The following is an 18,145-nucleotide window of genomic DNA, read 5'->3' as shown; positions in this document are numbered from 1 at the left end:
TATTACCAAGAACGAATTCAGGATACCATAAGAACGTGGAATGGTAACATTGTTCCCTGGTACCATGAAGTCATACTTTTTTCGAAAACCGTTACCGCCTTCGTCCTAGGTAACGCCTTAAAATCCGTTTTTAGCTCCATCGGTGGGTTATATATCAGTTAAAGTGGCTAGTATCACATTCAGCTTCTCTGGCCTTAAGCCTTGGCGTTACACGGCGAAGTTTGGGAAATCCGTTGTACTGACTTTGTCCCAGATAAATCAGGCTCTCTAATAAAAAATCTAGATTCTTTATAACCACTCTTTATAAATATATCAGTTCATCATTAACGATTTTAACAATTTTTTCTTGACACCAACACCAACACTCCTAGACCTAGGAGACTCCATAGTCCATATTCCCAAATATAGGCCCCTCCCTCATATTATGAAAAGTATGACTTCATGGCACCAGCATTGCCTTGTTTCAACGTTCTTATGGTATCCTGAATTCGTTCTTGGTATTACCATAACTCTATGCAGGGCGTTTCTGGTAAGTCTGAAATAAATTAAGGGGTATGTTCTTTGGGCAATTTTGAGTCCAAAATGTTCTATGACAGAAAGATCCTGCGCCCCTCCCCCTCTTTTGAAAACCGTCCATAGAAGCTGGCAGTTGATGAATTACCGGATTAGGCTAATTAGACCGCAGAAACAAACGGTGTGACAGCTTTAATTGTACCACTTCTTTCTTTCCCAACACAAGCTGGCAAGTTGTTCCTTAGATTTTTGGGAACGTACTTTCCCCAATAGTAAAACTTACTACCCCAATAGGAGGCTTTTTGAAAACGTACTTTTCTCCCTTTGGGGGTATTAAAATTTCCTTCCCCCTCCACGAGAGGCTTTTGCCGACATCTAGGGGCGTAATTTTCGTCCCATAGACGCTAATGTTAAAAAATTTAATTTGAAAATGTACTTTCAAACATCAAAATGTACTTTTCGTACTGAAGACTTAAAAATGTACTAAAAAAGTACAATTGTACTAGGTACCAAGAACAACTGTATTCCAACGAAAGTCTTCTAAACACCTCTCCTTGTTAGTCTGGTTTTTCGCGCCTCTCGAGATACAAACATACACACACCTCATTGACTATCTAAATTTGTGTATTTAACGCACATGTAGATAAAAACCTTTACGCTCGAAAGCACGTACCAAAATGGGTAAATAGGCTTTTGTTTTGATTTAAAATTTCTCTTAATTGTCGTTCTTTCGATTGATTCAACATGATATTAATAACAAGATGGCCCCGGCCAGATTACACTTTTCGCGCCCTCTAGTGACAAGAATTAGTATTACTAAATTCATTGACCCCGACAAATTTAAAATTTTCAGGTTTTTTTCCATTGTTTATATAATAGCATTCCGATTATGAATAAAACCAATCTAGTAAGAATTTGGTTTACAGTTTAATTAAATAAGTAATAAACTGTAGTGTTCAAGTCTTGGCGGATTAATTAGGCGAGATATACTAATCAGTATCCAAGATTTATTCTACCATATGATTATGGTCATTCGTTACATTGGGTGGCAAGGATGCCGCTTGAGTGCGGATAAAGAAGTGAGGAATGTTCTCTCCTATATCTCATGCTTAGAAAATGGGGGTTACAATCAATCGATATCTGAGGATGGGGCGCCATCTAGGTTGTGTTTGGAATAGGCGGGAATTACGAATATAGTAATACTCTCCCGTGAGATTAAAACCCAGTGACTGTATGAGTCTTAAGATAATGTGAGGGTTTAACAATAAAATTCGAAGATCATTGGCAACTTGTAATATTGCGCTATGCATTTGTAACAGTTTGGTTGAGCTTAATGAGGTAGATTGTAATTCAGATTTAACTTCGTTTAACTCACTATTTTATACTGTCCTTTATGAGGTTATTGTTATAGTGGTGAAAAGATTGTTTAAAGTCATTATTTACACTGTCCTTTATGAGGTTATTGTTATTATGGTGAAAAGTTTGTTTAAACTTATTATTTATACTGTCCTTCATGAGGTTATTGTTATTATGGTGAAAACTTGGTTTAGCTGCTGTCTCATAGGTTGAGCCTTTCAGGCGCTCGTCTGTTTCGGAGTGGGCGGCGGCATGGATTAAATATACCTTACAGGGGTAAAATATTTGTTCCAGGCGCCCCTGTCGGTCACTATTGTCAAAGACCGGAAGTTTCAAAAATACTGATGCACGGGGTTATATAATACCATAAGTTTATAAGATATGTTCCATAAGTGTGTCAGTCGTTAATGAGAGCTTGTCATGAAGTGACGTAGGTGAAACGTCATAGATTCTCGTAAAGCGACGCCTAGTGAGGCGCTGTCAAAGGCTTAGTACAGACTAAAGAGGAGGATGGACTGCAAAACCGAGTGTAGTCAATTCTCACGTCGTTCTTGAACTAGCTCTCATTAAGCCTCTAACATTACGAAGTATGGGTAGTGACATACTTATGGAACATATCTTATAAACTTATGATAATACAAATATGTGAAAAGGTTACTTACTGTATTTAGTTCAAGTAGTAATGCTACAATCCCTAAAATTAACATGAATTAAATCATCTAATTGACAAATTCTTTGCAACATGTTTGAAAACGCCCGATTTTTTCGAAAACACGCGATTTAACGGTTTTATCATCTCACGCGGTCGACGCGAGATGGCGACATATCAAGAATCTACTTCCGGATGAATCAGTAAATTTGGGGAACGGCGGAAATATCTGGCTGCCTTGTTTGAAACAAACGTGTTCAACTCGTGATATACTAAAATGTTGGGGGACATAACTATCCCTGTAAGGTATATTTAATCCATGGCGTCGGCGAATTGGTGTCGCGGATGTGGTGGTGGTCCTTGGGACCAGTGACCCTCGCATTAATTATTATTTTACCGGTCCCACTATAAATTAAATTTCTAAAATGGTGAGAATAAAAAGCACGAAAAGACACAAAAGTAAAGAAGCTGAAAATTCTAATTGAATTTGAATTTTTACTGTAGGAAAAAGTAGCATATAACAATCCATAACAGTTAACTTTTATTTCTTATCACAATTTTTCAACTAGTTGCCACTAAATATCAATCAACATGTCTAATGATATTTGAAGTTCTTAATCCTTTTCTGAACTCTCCTTATTCCTTATTGCATTTTACATAAATTCGGTGGCAATATCTTCTCTCGCTATCAGTAAGCCAAATCAAAATCTAGTAATGTGACCATACACTACTGAGAAATACGACTACTGACAACTAGTACTGGCTATGGTCTAGACTGTCGACTACAAGAGACTCATTCTAGAGTATAGACGCTAGACAAGATCAATAGTCAATAGAATACAAAACCTTGTAGGGAACTTGTAGCCAAGGAGTACTAACTACCTATGAGTAGAATTGGTAGAAAATGTGTTGAGCTAGAAAAATTCTAATAAGGAACCCCGAATTTATAAACTGGTCCCACCGTCTATTTTTTCCAAAAACCATAATTAATAAAGTGCTCCCTGATACCACTGACCCCAAGGGTACGTTCAGTAACCCTCTTTGATGACAGCGCTTACTAAGCGATGTCAGATTTTCCCTACTGTACGCTTTTTCGCGTTTCCGGTTTTGACGTCATGATGCTTAGCGCTTGCCCATCAAAAAAACCATCTAATTGATATGGTTTTTATGATGGCGTGACGTAGCGCTTGACTGTTGAACACTTGACAGACAAAAGTTGGCGCGGGATTTTTAAAATTAAATTCCAATAATGCTATTCCTACAGTAACTGTATTAGTTTTCTTTACAAAACTACTTCTACCATTCAAATAGACATAATTTTCTTAAACAATTTCATTATGTACGAGCTCGTTAATTATTGAAAAGAGCCATTTGCGCTTTTCAACGTTTTGAGGACCAGTAAGACGTTTCCCCAACTCCATTTTCGAAAACAGCGCTACCTTCAAAATGTCACTTTTCCGTTCAACAACCTTTTACGTCACTGTGATGTCTCGAGCCCATCAACCAAACATCAAGAAAACAGCGATTTCCTTGAGATTTTCGTTACTGAACGTACCCCAACTTTTGGAATAAATAAACTGGTCCGAGCAATTAATAAACTGGTTTGGGACTTGTAAACCTGTCTTATTTCCTACCCTGTAGTGACGAGCCCATGATGTAAACAATAAAGATGGCCACGAGCTACGAGGTTTAAGCCTCGGTCTTTAGTGTATCGGGGAGACGGGGACTCGGGGTCCGAGAAACGGGAGTTTCTGAAGCGTTTGCAAATCTTATTTAAATTTATATTTTTATTATTATGTAACCGATTTATATTACTGAACGAATTGTACCTTGTACTGTAGCAGACCACCCTAAAAGTTAGGCCAAGGTTTTTCAACTGTTGCTGATATTTATCTAGTTATGCCACCGCATGGATATTTTAAAATCCTTTCCTAACATTAGAATAAGGTACACACTTCGGAGTATGAGCCTGAGGTTAGGAAAAAACATTGCTTTGGTGACGATGGCCTAGGTTGCCAAACTAACAAAAAACTCTTGGCAACAGAGCTGCCAAAATACAAAGTTTAAGGAAGACAAAATAGGAAATTATTGCTAGTCCATTCTTAAACAAAATTATACAGGGTGTTTCAGGAAAGTCTGGCACAAATTAACAGGCATGTTCCTTGGGTCAAAAGGAGTCCGAAAGGTCCTATGACGTTTTGGGGTAAAGCGCTCCGTTGCGACGTTATGGGCTCTCAAAAGTAGGCCGAAAAACAAGGAGATCTTGCAGAATTATAGCACTAGTATTGTGGTTTTGACCCAATTGTTTTCGATTATTGAGCATAAGGAAATGATCGAAATAAGTTCAAACCTAGTGGAAGACCGTGAACGTGTTAAACGGCCAAAAGCGTTAATCCCTTTGTTTTTATTAATGATTGTAATTAAAGGTAAGGAAAGTAGCTCAGATATCGGTTACTTGTTTGTTCAGATGTACTGGTAACTGACCAGTCTTTTATTCTTTATTTCAATTAGACACATTATGTTTACATTAATTCGAATGAACCCCTCAAATTTTACAATAATTCGAATGAACCCCTTAAATTTTACAATAAATCGAATCGATTCCATTAATTTTACAATAATTTGAATCGAACCCATTACATTTACAATAATTCGAATCGAACTCCATTACTTTTACAATAATTCGAATCGAACCCTATTACTTTTACAATAATTCGAATGAAACCCAATTACATGGTTCTACAAAAATTGTTCAAAATGGGCACCAGCAACGTTTAAGCAAACCTGTGCGCGTCGTTTGAAAGATTCACGAACACGTTCGAAGATTCCTGGCGTGTTACGGATGCTTTCACATCCATCAATTATCCTCTGTCGTAAGTCTTCGACATCGCGAACTTCACTTCGGTTACCAAGTCCTTGAGATGGCCCCAAAGAAAAAAATCGCATGGGTTGAGATCGGGAGATCTTGCTGGCCACGCAACAGTTCTGCCTCGACCTATCGACCTCCGGGGAAACGCGACATCAAGATATCCTCTAACTTGAAGACTAAAATGGGGCGGTGCGCCATCTTGCATGAACCACATTATTTGTCGCAGTCGTAACGGTACGTCTTCTAAAAGCTCCGGTAAATTGTCACGCAGAAAGGTCAAGTACGCCTCCCCATTTAGCCTAGGTTGCAAAAAGTAAGGCCCAATTAAATGATCTCCTACAATTCCGCACCAGACGTTCAAACTAAACTGAACTTGATGTTTCATGACAGTGGTCGCGTGCGGGTTTTGTTGCTTCCACTCGTGATAGTTATGTAAACTAAGTATCCCGTCACGTGAGAAATTGGCCTCGTTGGAAACTAGCTAGGTACGCGGAAAGTCTAAGTCACTTACCCGTGCCACAAACCACTTGCAGAAATCGACCCGTCTCGGATAATCAGCTTCATTTAAAGCTTGTACCTTTTGCAAATGGTATGGGTGGAACTGATGTCCTCGAAGGATTTTCCAGACGTGTACATGGTTAACGCACAATTGCCGCCTGACGTTCCTGGTACTGGTCGTTGGATCATCTTCGAAAATTGTCAAAACGGTGTCCTCTACATCCTCGGGAACGATCGCCGCACGAGGTTCAGGTCCCGACGGCTGAAGTTTCCCGGTTTCTCTCAAGCGTCTGTCGACTGCCGTAAATGTTTGTTGATTGGGAACTTTTCGTTTAGTAAAGTGCTCCTGGTACAAGCGCCGAGCTTTCACCGCATTTCCCCGAGCCAGTCCATACATAAGATGGATATCTGAGTACTTTGCATTCGTGTAGTAGACCATGACTAGTTCCAGATAAGCTTCTAAATGTGCACGCACGCCATGAAGCACGTTATGGTACACACATTTAAGCCGTTTGTAAAAAACCTACAACTTCTGACGTTGAAAACTACCCTAATGTTTAGACCAACACAGCATAATTTGTTTTTAACGGAGGTGGATAGGTCGAGGCGGAACTGCTGCGTGGCCAGCAAGATCTTCCGGTCTCAACCCATGCGATTTTTTTCTTTGGGGCCATCTCAAGGACTTGGTATACCGAAGTGAAGTTCGCGATGTCGAAGATTTACGACAAAGGATAATTGATGGATGTGATAGCATCCGTAACACGCCAGGAATCTTCGAACGTGTTCGTGAATCTTTCAAACGACGCGCACAAGTTTGCTTAAACGTTGCTGGTGCCCATTTTGAACAATTTTTGTAGAACTATGTAATTGGGTTTCATTCGAATTATTGTAAAAGTAATGGGGTTCGATTCGAATTATTGTAAAAGTAATGGGGTTCGATTCGAATTATTGTAAAAGTCATGGGATTCGATTCGAATTATTGTAAATGCAATGGGTTCGATTCAAATTATTGTAAAATTAATGGAATCGATTCGATTTATTGTAAAATTTAAGGGGTTCATTCGAATTTTTGTAAAATTTAAGGGGTTCATTCGAATTAATGTAAACATAATGTGTCTAATTGAAATAAAGAATAAAAGACTGGTCAGTTACCAGTACATCTGAACAAACAAGTAACCGATATCTGAGCTACTTTCCTTACCTTTAATTACAATCATTAAAAAAAACAAAGGGATTAACGCTTTTGGGCGTTAAACACGTTCACGGTCTTCCACTAGGTTTGAACTTATTTCGATCATGGCCTTATGCTCAATAATCGAAAACAATTGGGTCAAAACCACAATACTAGTGCTATAATTCTGCATGATCTCCTTGTTTTTCGGCCTACTTTTGAGAGCCCATAACGTCGCAACGGAGCGCTTTACCCCAAAACGTCATAGGACCTTTTCGACTCCTTTTGACCCAAGGAACATGCCTGTTAATTTGTGCCAGACTTTCCAGAAACACCCTGTATGTTCTTTCTGGACTGGTACAGTTTTACTACCCCCATAATAGGAAAGGCCTATTAATAATTATCTTAATGTTCTTTTTATTGATGAGCTTAAATTGTAAATTTTTAATTTGATACTTTCAAAGTAACGTTAATTAAACCTTCAATACCTTGATTAACTTATCATTTATAATCCTTATTTAATTTAAGGATGATGTCAGTTTGTAAGTCTCGTTAATTTAATTCCCCATTTCCCAAAGAGAGGGTCTGAAAATTTAAATCACTTGGCAGAGACTGGAGATGTTCAACATTCAGTGACAGACTCTGAATCTCAATGGGCATTTAAAAAACTGTATAAATTTAAATTGAAATTCCAAATTATAATTAAATACTTTTTGTTTGATATGTTGATATTAACGTAATCAATCCTTGAATACTCTATTGGTACTATCAACACCATCGTTAAATTTATTACTTAAATAATATAATTTTTTAAATATAATAATCAAATTAGCGACTTATAATTAGTTAACTTTAAATGAGTATGTTTCATTGATTAAAATTACATTTCTAAAAATTGTTAGGTTGATAGCACTTTCATGTTTATAATAATCAAATTAGCGACTTATAATTAGTTAACTTTAAATGAGTATGTTTCATTGATTAAAATTACATTTCTAAAAATTGTTAGGTTGATAGCACTTTCATGTTTCATGTAGAAATTTCATATTTCCGTGGATGGAGAGATGAACACGTTGATTCCGTTTGTCATTGATTGAAATTAGATTCATTTTGATCATAAATATCATTTTATATTTTGAGTTGTTGATTTTATGAGATTGTTGATTTTATTTTTATAATTATCACTTACGTAACTGTTATTAGTAGATGAACCCAGCGAGAGTGGAAACTGCCAAAATGATTAGTTGATTCCGTTTGTCGTTGATTGAAATTAGTTTCAATTTGATCATAAATTTCATTTTATATCTTTGAGTTGTTGATTTTATTTTTATAATTATCACTTACGTAACTATTATTAGTAGATGAACCCAGCGAGAGTGGAAACTGCCAAAATGATTAGTTAATTTTGCAAAGAATCTGCAATTTAATTCTGCAAAAATCTACCTATTATTTTATGTCAGTTCCGTTAAGTGATCATTTAATTTTAAACTTGCCAAACAAATAGTGAGCAATGGTACCTCCGTCCCAAACTAGTTATAGTTTTAAAACGCTGACTCGAGTTTCATTTTGTTAATACATTTAATTTTATTAGTAAATCAACCTCCCTAACTTTTAAGCAGACGAGTCTTCAAAAAAATTAGAAAACTCTCTCTGCTTAGCGCGCCTTCTGTCGGGGAGAACTTTAATTTCTTTTTTGATTAATATAATAATATTAATTGTAATGTTTAAGTTCCCAAGTAGAAATCTAATCTTGCCTAGGATTAAAAAGATATATAATAATTATAAATTGCAAAAAAAAATTGCAAGCAACTGTCTCTCCTCCTCTAGCGCGATACAATATATATTCGACAGCATCCAGTGGCGGGCGTCGGGGAGGTGGGGGGTCCATATCTAAAGCTAGACAGTTGCACAGTTCTCTCTCTCTCGTCTCCCGCTAAACCCACGCAGTAAGTGCGGGCGTCGGGGAGGTGGGGGGGGGGTCCATATCCTAACTCTCTCTTTCTTCTCTTCAGTATAATTTAACTCGCTCTATATTACAACCAAGCGTGGCTTCGTGGTAGAGCGCGCGGTCGGGCGACTTCACTGGCGTCTCGTATGGATCAGGACATTGCAGGTTCGAGGCCCCGCGCCGACAGAAAAATAATTTCAATTGAAATTAAATATGTTACGCCACCTATGAGGTGTGAGGTGAACTACGGGTGAATTTCGAGTCGAAAATTCGCGGGAAATTTGAAATTCAAAAAGTTTATTTATGACGAATCTCATCAGGTCACACCAAAATCCAGCCAGCCGACCTGCCGACCTGCCGACCAGCCGTCCAGCCGTCCAGCCAACAGAGATCGGAACAATACTTTTCAGCTCTAAAGAGCGCGAAAAGTAAAAATGGGAATATACGAGGGGATCATCACTGTCAGATTTCCTTTACACCGATGACTGATTAGGCGTAATCACTGTCAAGGATCTGAGGCCTTTTCAAAAATTACACGTAATACCTTTCGTGTACACCGATTACTCTGAGTAAATGGCCCCTCGGGAAGATAAGACGGGGTGACTCTACTCCATCGTTTACTACAGTATTTTTTCCATCGAAGATAGGGGAAGACGTAGCCCCCCCTTAAAGGAGAACGTATAGGGAGCTAACAGTTCTGCCCCGAAACGTCGCACCCTTCTATTTCTGACTGGAGTTTCATCCCCCCCCCAACCGGTTGGAAACAGTTTTCTACGAGCAAAAATTCCAACCAGAAAGGGGCTGCGTGACGTCAGACTATCTCTTCCCCCTAGCCAGTTGTTAGCTCCCTATAGAGATGGAAGGGTTTGTTGCTAGATGACATTATTTTGCCCTGTAATTTCGACAAGAGGCAGACGTATTTGACTTGACAACAAATATTTTTGGTTTTTACCAGATCCAACTTGATCATTATGAGTTCATATTTAGCATCCTTGGCTTTTCACGAAACAGTTTAATGCTAACTTAATGCTTGACATTTAACGAAAAATAAAATTTAATCCCAGATTTTTCTCTGACCTTTTGCCCTCCTCTCCATTTTGAAATCCTTGTGCCCTTCCCCTCCCCATTTTCCACTTTCCGGCCTTTCTCTTGACCATTTGAACTTATTCTCCAAATCCCTAACTTACACAACCTATCCATGTTCCGTAGGAACCCTGATTTATCTTTAATTATTATTTTTATTAAGGGTTTCAATGCAAATTGGGTCCCTTTAAGGGTCCGCGACAAGGATGCGATTAGTCAGAGTTCATGATGCGCTTAATCAACGAATGGACTGCGGTTAACTAGGGAGGTGACGCAAGAGGTGGTGGGGGTTCAAGTCATCTCCGGTGGACACGGCTCAGTCGGCACCCACCTATAGGGTAGGACCGCCGACATGTGTTGTATTCCCCCAAACTTTGTCGCCCCATTAGCTTGGCTTACAGGAGTGCGCCATGCACACTCCCGAGTCCCGACTATTTCTTTTTTAGCCACATCGTAGTGTACGATGAGGCTCTTAGTTTGACCCGAGCTGTAGTTGTGGCCGGGGTTGTCGCTTTCGGTTTCGTTATATTTTAGCTTAAAAGTAACTCGATAGGGGTATTTGAGTTCGGTTAGAAATTTTATTTTAATTGAATTTTTTTTTGGGCGCAGCCGGGATTTGAACCCGGGTCGCTCACGCAGTAGAAAGACATTCTACCACTGAGCCATAGAGACTTAATAGAAAACCCGAGTTTTTATCGTATAGTTTTATCTCTAAAAATTATATCGGGGTGATGTGGGGTGGGGTACCTCTTAATCTGTGGGGTCGGATACTTTTGAATTTTAATCTGTGGGGTCGGATACTTTTGAATTTTAATCTGTGGGGTCGGATACTTTTGAATTTTAATCTGTGGGGTCGGATACTTTTGAATTTTTATCTGTGGGGTCGGACACTTTTGAATTTTTATCTGTGGGGTCGGATACTTTTGAATTTTTATCTGTGGGGTCGGATACTTTTGAATTTTTATCTGTGGGGTCGGATACTTTTGAATTTTTATCTGTGGGGTCGGATACTTTTGAATTTTTATCTGTGGGGTCGGATACTTTTGAATTTTTATCTGTGGGGTCGGATACTTTTGAATTTTTATCTGTGGGGTCGGATACTTTTGAATTTTTATCTGTGGGGTCGGATACTTTTGAATTTTTATCTGTGGGGTCGGACACTTCAGATTTTTTTTTAAGGTCTTTGAATTTTTTTTTTTTTTTTATTTATGTGCTAATTAAATATATAACGATGTGGCTACTATTAAGGCCCAGCCCTTGGGCCATCTTGTTTATATTGGGTAATGTAAGCAGTCTTTTAAACTCTTTTGAGTTTTAATAAAATATAAAAGCAAGGATGATTAAGCATAGTGTGGTAATTAGAATCGCGGGGAATCTAAGGTGTATAAAAACAAAAAACTTACTATTTTTTTAATATGAATGCAATGAAAATTGATAAAAAATGCTTATTGTTAAAAAAAGTGATTTAAAAGCATAAAAAATTACTCTTACCAGCTGACTTGATGGCTCCGAATCACTGAAGAGAACTGGATCGCAATCCCTAGAAAAATATTAATTCCCATAATTATTTTTCATATTTTTTAAGGACCTTAAATTTAAATAAGAGTTAATACTAGCGATGGGTAGAAACCAATGTGATATATGGGTATTGGTGACTGATATGGCACTTTAACCGATACTTCGGTTCAAGCTTAATTTACCGATTTTTTGGTTAATAATCGGTGTAAAAATGGGTCGATATCGGTAAAAAAATGGGTCGATATCGGTATAAAAAATGGGTCGATATCGGTATAAAAAATGGGTCGATATCGGTAAAAAATGGGTCGATATCGGTATAAAAACTGGGTCGATATTGGTATAAAAACTGGGTCGATATCGGTATAAAAACTGGGTCGATATCGATAAAAAAACTGGGTCGATATCGGTAAAAAAACTGGGTCGATATCGGTAAAAAAACTGGGTCGATATCGGTAAAAAAATGGGTCGATATCGGTAAAAAAAACGGGTCGATATCGGTAAAAAAACGGGTCGATATCGGTAAAAAAACGGGTCGATATCGGTAAAAAAAACGGGTCGATATCGGTAAAAAAATGGGTCGATATCGATAAAAAATGGGTCGATATCGATAAAAAAAAATGGGTCGATATCGATAAAAAAAAAATGGGTTTATATCGGTAAAAAAATGGGTCGATATCGGTAAAAAAATGGGTCGATATCGGTAAAAAAATGGGTCGATATCGGTAAAAAAATGGGTCGATATCGGTAAAAAAATGGGTCGATATCGGTAAAAAAATGGGTCGATATCGGTAAAAAAATGGGTCGATATCGGTAAAACAATGGGTCGATATCGGTAAAAAAATGGGTCGATATCGGTAAAAAAATGGGTCGATATCGGTAAAAAAATGGGTCGATATCGATAAAAAAATGGGTCGATATCGATAAAAAAATGGGTCGATATCGATAAAAAAATGGGTCGATATCGATATAAAAAATGGGTCGATATCGATAAAAAATGGGTCGATATCGATAAAAAAATGGGTCGATATCGATAAAAAAATGGGTCGATATCGATAAAAAAAATGGGTCGATATCGATAAAAAAATGGGTCGATATCGATAAAAAAATGGGTTTATATCGGTAAAAAAATGGGTCGATATCGGTAAAAAATGGGTCGATATCGGTAAAAAATGGGTCGATATCGGTAAAAAAAATGGGTCGATATCGGTAAAAAAAAATGGGTCGATATCGGTAAAAAATGGGTCGATATCGGTAAAAAAATGGGTCGATATCGGTAAAAAAATGGGTCAATATCGGTAAAAAAATGGGTCAATATCGGTAAAAAAATGGGTCAATATCGGTAAAAAATGGGTCAATATCGGTAAAAAAAATGGGTCAATATCGGTAAAAAAATGGGTCAATATCGGTAAAAAAATGGGTCGATATCGGTAAAAAAAAATGGGTTAAATAATCGATTATCTCCCCGAGTTTAAATAATCGGTTAAAATCGGTATAGGATGTAGTAAAACTTCGATATCGGCATAGGTATCAACATCGGTTAATGCATATATATCACTAGATCATACTTACAGATCGGAAAATACATTTAAGTCCACCAATGGGGCTAGACTGTGGAGTGTTTGGAATGTTTCTTGTGACATTATAGGACTGATGCATTCGTCTGTTTCCTGAGAATTGCGACCCTCTGTTTCCTCATTCTTTTCGTCATTTGAGGTCGCCATTTTACAAAAATTCCGCTATGCGTACACCTTTAAATTAAAATACATCACTAATTGTTAATTTCGCAACCCAGTTTCAAGGGAATAGAACATTGACAAACCCCACTGTATAAAGCTCAATAAGAGAATAACACGCGGTGCTATTAGTCTATATTCTATGGAGTACTGTCAAACCCCACCTTCGACTGCATTAAGCTCTATGGGGAAATAACATGTGGTGCCTTGCTGGGTTCAACGAACCCCAAATTTTTTACTAGAGACCCCCTTCGTTCCTTTGACCAAGAAAACTATATAGGACCTTAGAAGAGTCCTTGGTGTGTCACCATAGGTAACCACTCACTACATACAAGGACGAAACAATTCGCGCATTGTTCAATGCCAGTGTTTGTGGCAACTGGGGGGGTCCTGGTGGGCCAATTAGGGTTCATTGCCATGGGACCAAGCAACAACAGAGCCCATAAAATCACTTTCCAAAACTAATCTGCGACCCCCTATCTCCACTTTCGCTGTCCGAAACTAACCTTGCCTACCTACTAAAGAGTAATGACAGTACCAAGAAGTGATATCTAGTTTACTAGGGAGTAGGTATAAATTCGCCACATTTCCAGCTTTATCTCCAGTCCAAACGTAGGTCCGGAGTTAATCCTCGCCTCTAAATTACAACCAGCATCTCATTGGTTTTTGAAAACTCACGTCAGCGCGACGCGAATGACGAAAATTACAGTCATATTTTCCGACTGAGGAGAGGCGAAATAGCCCTGCCTCCTTTTACGTCCCCCCTTGTATTTTGAAAGGGGGACTGGGAATATGGCGCGCGAATACTTAGGCATCTTATACCTTCTCCCTAGTAAACTAGATATCACTTCTTGGCAGTACTACGTATGCAAACCCTTCTAACTATTAACTCAAAGTCATCCCCTTTTAAAAAAGATCGCCCAGAGGGAGGGATACCCAGTCTACACCCCTCTCTACCGCCACTAGTCTATACGACTCCAAAACTATAGTGTTTCTCCGTTCCCCTGTTGTCACATCTGATCATAAGTGTGTATCAAAAGAGATAGGCCAGCAATTCAATTTGAATCAGTACTTTTCCAACTTGGCTCACAAAGGGGGCATAAGAAGAACCTGCCCATCCCACTGGTGAGTTAAATTAACAAGACGACCCAAGGGCTCGTAATAGTAGCCACATCGCACCATACTAAACAGGAGTAGAGAAAATTTGTGTGAATAGCCCCTCGATGCGCTACCATTAACTGTGCTACAATTATTACCCGTAATCCTTACTTCAATTATTTAATTACTTCTTTTATAATTATGTTAGTGCGACACAAACGGAAAACGTGAGTGAGTAGGCCCTCGATGCGAAGCCCTTAACAGAGCTAGAATTATTACCCATAACATATGCCAAACCCTTAAAAGACGCGCGGAATATATTGAGTGAGTAGCCCCTCGATGCGAACCCTGCCTTAACAGCGCTAGAATTATTACCCATAACATATGCCTAACCCTTAAAAGACGTACGGAATATATTGAGTGAGTAGCCCCTCTATGCGAACCCTGCCTTAACAGCGCTAGAATTATTACCCATAACATATGCCTAACCCTTAAAAGACGTACGGAATATATTGAGTGAGTAGCCCCTCTATGCGAACCCTGCCTTAACAGCGCTAGAATTATTACCCATAACATATGCCTAACCCTTAAAAGACGTACGGAATATATTGAGTGAGTAGCCCCTCGATGCGAACCCTGCCTTAACAGCGCTAGAATTATTACCCATAACATATGCCTAACCCTTAAAAGACGTACGGAATATATTGAGTGAGTAGCCCCTCGATGCGAAGCCCTTAACAGCGCTAGAATGATTACCCATAACATATGCCAAACCCTTAAAAGACGTACGGAATATATTGAGTGAGTAGCCCCTCGAGGCGAAGCCCTTAACAGCGTTATATTGAGTGAGTAGCCCCTCGATGCGAAGCCCTTAACAGCGCTAGAATGATTACCCATAACATATGCCAAACCCTTAAAAGACGTACGGAATATATTGAGTGAGTAGCCCCTCGAGGCGAAGCCCTTAACAGCGTTATATTGAGTGAGTAGCCCCTCGAGGCGAAGCCCTTAACAGCGTTATATTGAGTGAGTAGCCCCTCGATGCGAAGCCCTTAACAGCGCTAGAATGATTACCCAGAACATAAGCCTAACCCTTAAAAAACGTACGGAATATATTGAGTGAATAGCCTCGCGATGCACTATCTTAAAGTTTTCTAAAATTATTACACGGGCCGTAATCTTTACTACTGAGAGAGTAGCCTCCCGCGTCTAGTGAACTCCCTCTGGCGTTGCTTCCCCTCTGTGTAGGTATCTCAACTTTCTCTTTAATTTGTGAACTGGTTTATTTAGGTCGAAAGATGGCGCAATGATGGGCAAGAATTTAGTCTTGTATCTTTAAGGGGGCAATCATGGAATCTGTATTGAAGTTACAGACTCCATGGGACAATCTAATACAATTTAAAGTCCCCCCCCCCCAACCTTAAAATAGCACCTGCACGCCGTGCACGGCCGCCTAATGGGTTTCGACAATGTTGCGCGGTCACACCAAAGAGAATATAGGGGAGGAGTGGAAAGAGGGAAAAATCTTGTTCTTTTCTACCGCGCATCTTCAATGCGCAGTACCGAGGCATTTCCGTTTGAGACATTTAACGGAATCGTAGGTGGCGCGACTGAGCCGGAAACTCCCTCGTACCACTAGTATAATTTAGGGGCAACAATGTAATTTAGCCTTGTGGAGCGGGGGAGCTTCAACTCCTCCCCTATATTCTCTTTGGTCACACGAAAACCTTAGTCTAATCGAGCGTGGGATTCAGATTTCAATAGTGTGCGAAACAAACAAACCATTTCAAATTGAGGGGGATCCGCGAATAAACAGCGACATTAGAGAGTTTAAGCTGACACTACGCGTACTCTCTATTTAGAAATCCTTACGCGTACGTGTAGCTACCAAAGATCTGCAGTGAATGGGTCTGTTCATTTTAAATGCGATTTTTAAGTTGGCTACACGTTCGCGTAATTAGGAGATCATTACTTAAATTTTCGACTATTAAAGCGATGATGGAATATAAATTTTGGTAAATTATTGTAGAGAATTATTGAAAAACATTCGACACTCTACAGAGAGCTTTCAGATGGGATAGTAGTACGTCACACCCTCCCAAGTCTTACCGCTGTTCTGGTAGCCATATTGGGTGGTCTCAGCTTCATTCCTGCTTTAAACCCACCAATATGGCAGCGTAAATTATGTCACGAGACTAAGCTCCTCCTCCAACTGAAACCTCTCTATAGGATGTGCAACTCCCTTTACTAAAAGTAGATAAGTCGATACTAGCGCCATCTGGCTACCAGCGCTGGAAAGCTTTGAGTGAAAAATAAAAAAATACTGGACATAAGAAAAAAATACGCGCTACCGTCGATATTTTAACTTAGCGTCGTCTGCTAGAAGCAAAATAGTGTTTTTTATGTCCAGTACTTTTAATTTTCACGCAAGGCTTTCCAGCGCTGATAGCCAGACGGCGCTAGTCTACTTTTTAGTATAGAGCTATTTCAATTCGGGGGGAAAGGAGAGATTTTGAGGCGGGGTTTCGGTAGTCCCCGCCTAGGCGCCGTATTGTGCGGGAAATTTAGCATAGAGTTCTTCAGCGGCCCGCACGGAGGGAGGGTGAAAACCGGCTCCGTTTATTGGCAGGCCCAACTGTGACGTTTCCCCCCTTCAACTGATATAGCTCTATAGGGAGTTGCACATCCTGTAGAGCGTCGAATGTTTTTCACGCCCATCCTTTATCCATGCCCTTTCCCCCCCCCCTTAAGAGTGTGACGGTCCCCTGACAACACAGCTTTGAAGTTCAAACTGAGTGTATGCAACAGTAGATCCGTTATTTCCTCCCCCCTTCCATAACTGTTAGCATTCTCTCTCCCTTCCCCCGACACTAGCCCTTTAATTACGTCACTAACGTCATTAATCATCAGTGTATTAGAAGAATGTTTTAGTCGCTATTATTCAACATTATGCAAACCCGATAATATTAACTAACTGTTGTTTATAATATTTTCTTAGAAGAAATTCGTCCTACTTGAATAACACCCGTGTTTATAGTTGTAACTATAAGCACATGGGTTGGGAAGCCTGCATTCCAAACAACAAAGAAAGTACCCCAAAGGGGTTTACGCCTACCTGTTTTAAATTCTCATCCAAGTGTAACTTGTCCTCCAGGGTCACTTGTAGCGGCGTTATTGTGGAATAACTTAACCACACTTCTTTGGTTCATTCACAAACAAAAGTAAGAAAAGAAAACACACCTAAGCCTTGGTTAATAAATAATAATTTCAGCGCCGGCCGGCCGCTGTCACCCGCTATCTCGAATTAGCGTCGTGCTGCCGTTACGATTTCAGTCTTTTAAATTATATTTTTATTTCTAAGCGTCGCTTATGCTTATCCCAAAGCGCGGGAAATCTTTCCCCTCAAGTTTTTTCAAACCTCCCTTCCCCCCTGTTCACTGTGATACTCCGCGCTTCCAACACTTGCCTCGCTTGTGGTGTATCTAGGGTCTATGAAGTCTAGGCCGCGCATAGAAACCTGTTGCTCTCTTTACTAGGAAACAAGTTGTCGCGTTGTAACTGCTTATCAATAGGCTTGGATCTTTTATCCTGTTCATGTTGACGATGTTGTGCAATGTGTTAATCATTTGTTATGCATAGAAATTATGTAGGTCTGAATTGCACATGTTTTTATTGTAATTGAGACTAAAAACATGGCAATATTAGATCA

The 18,145-nt window shown here is 39.3% G+C and overlaps 1 protein-coding gene and 2 long non-coding RNA genes across 3 annotated transcripts in view; 1 reads left to right on the top strand and 2 right to left on the bottom strand.

Annotated features, from left to right (window-relative positions):
• The window catches only part of LOC149616285 (cellular tumor antigen p53-like), a 37,658-nt gene extending 19,822 nt beyond the window's left edge, over positions 1-17,836 (bottom strand). The window contains exons 1-3 of the mRNA XM_089856773.1: positions 17,552-17,836; positions 13,175-13,353; positions 11,579-11,627 (exon numbers count right to left, since the gene is read on the bottom strand). Of these exons, the coding sequence (XP_089712899.1) occupies positions 11,579-11,627; positions 13,175-13,326 (201 nt within the window). The 5' untranslated portion in view covers positions 13,327-13,353; positions 17,552-17,836. The remainder of the gene's footprint in view (positions 1-11,578; positions 11,628-13,174; positions 13,354-17,551) is intronic.
• LOC149616287 (uncharacterized) lies at positions 1,502-4,626 on the bottom strand. The gene is made up of 2 exons (XR_016375719.1): positions 2,532-4,626; positions 1,502-2,179 (listed from the first exon to the last, which is right to left on the bottom strand). It is a non-coding gene; the product is annotated as an uncharacterized LOC149616287 (long non-coding RNA).
• On the top strand, positions 7,405-9,299 carry LOC149616286 (uncharacterized). Its single transcript, XR_016375720.1, has 2 exons — positions 7,405-7,958; positions 8,066-9,299. It is a non-coding gene; the product is annotated as an uncharacterized LOC149616286 (long non-coding RNA).
• Positions 17,837-18,145: the final 309 nt, after the last annotated feature.

The sequence above is a fragment of the Phalangium opilio genome, unplaced genomic scaffold (genome assembly GCF_054372755.1).
Source record: "Phalangium opilio isolate 3A_F unplaced genomic scaffold, DU_Popi_V2 ptg000217l_1, whole genome shotgun sequence".
In the NCBI taxonomy this organism is placed as follows: domain Eukaryota; kingdom Metazoa; phylum Arthropoda; class Arachnida; order Opiliones; family Phalangiidae; genus Phalangium; species Phalangium opilio.
The sequence above is the reverse complement of the archived record's forward strand: the minus strand, read 5'-3'. Positions and strand labels throughout refer to the sequence as shown.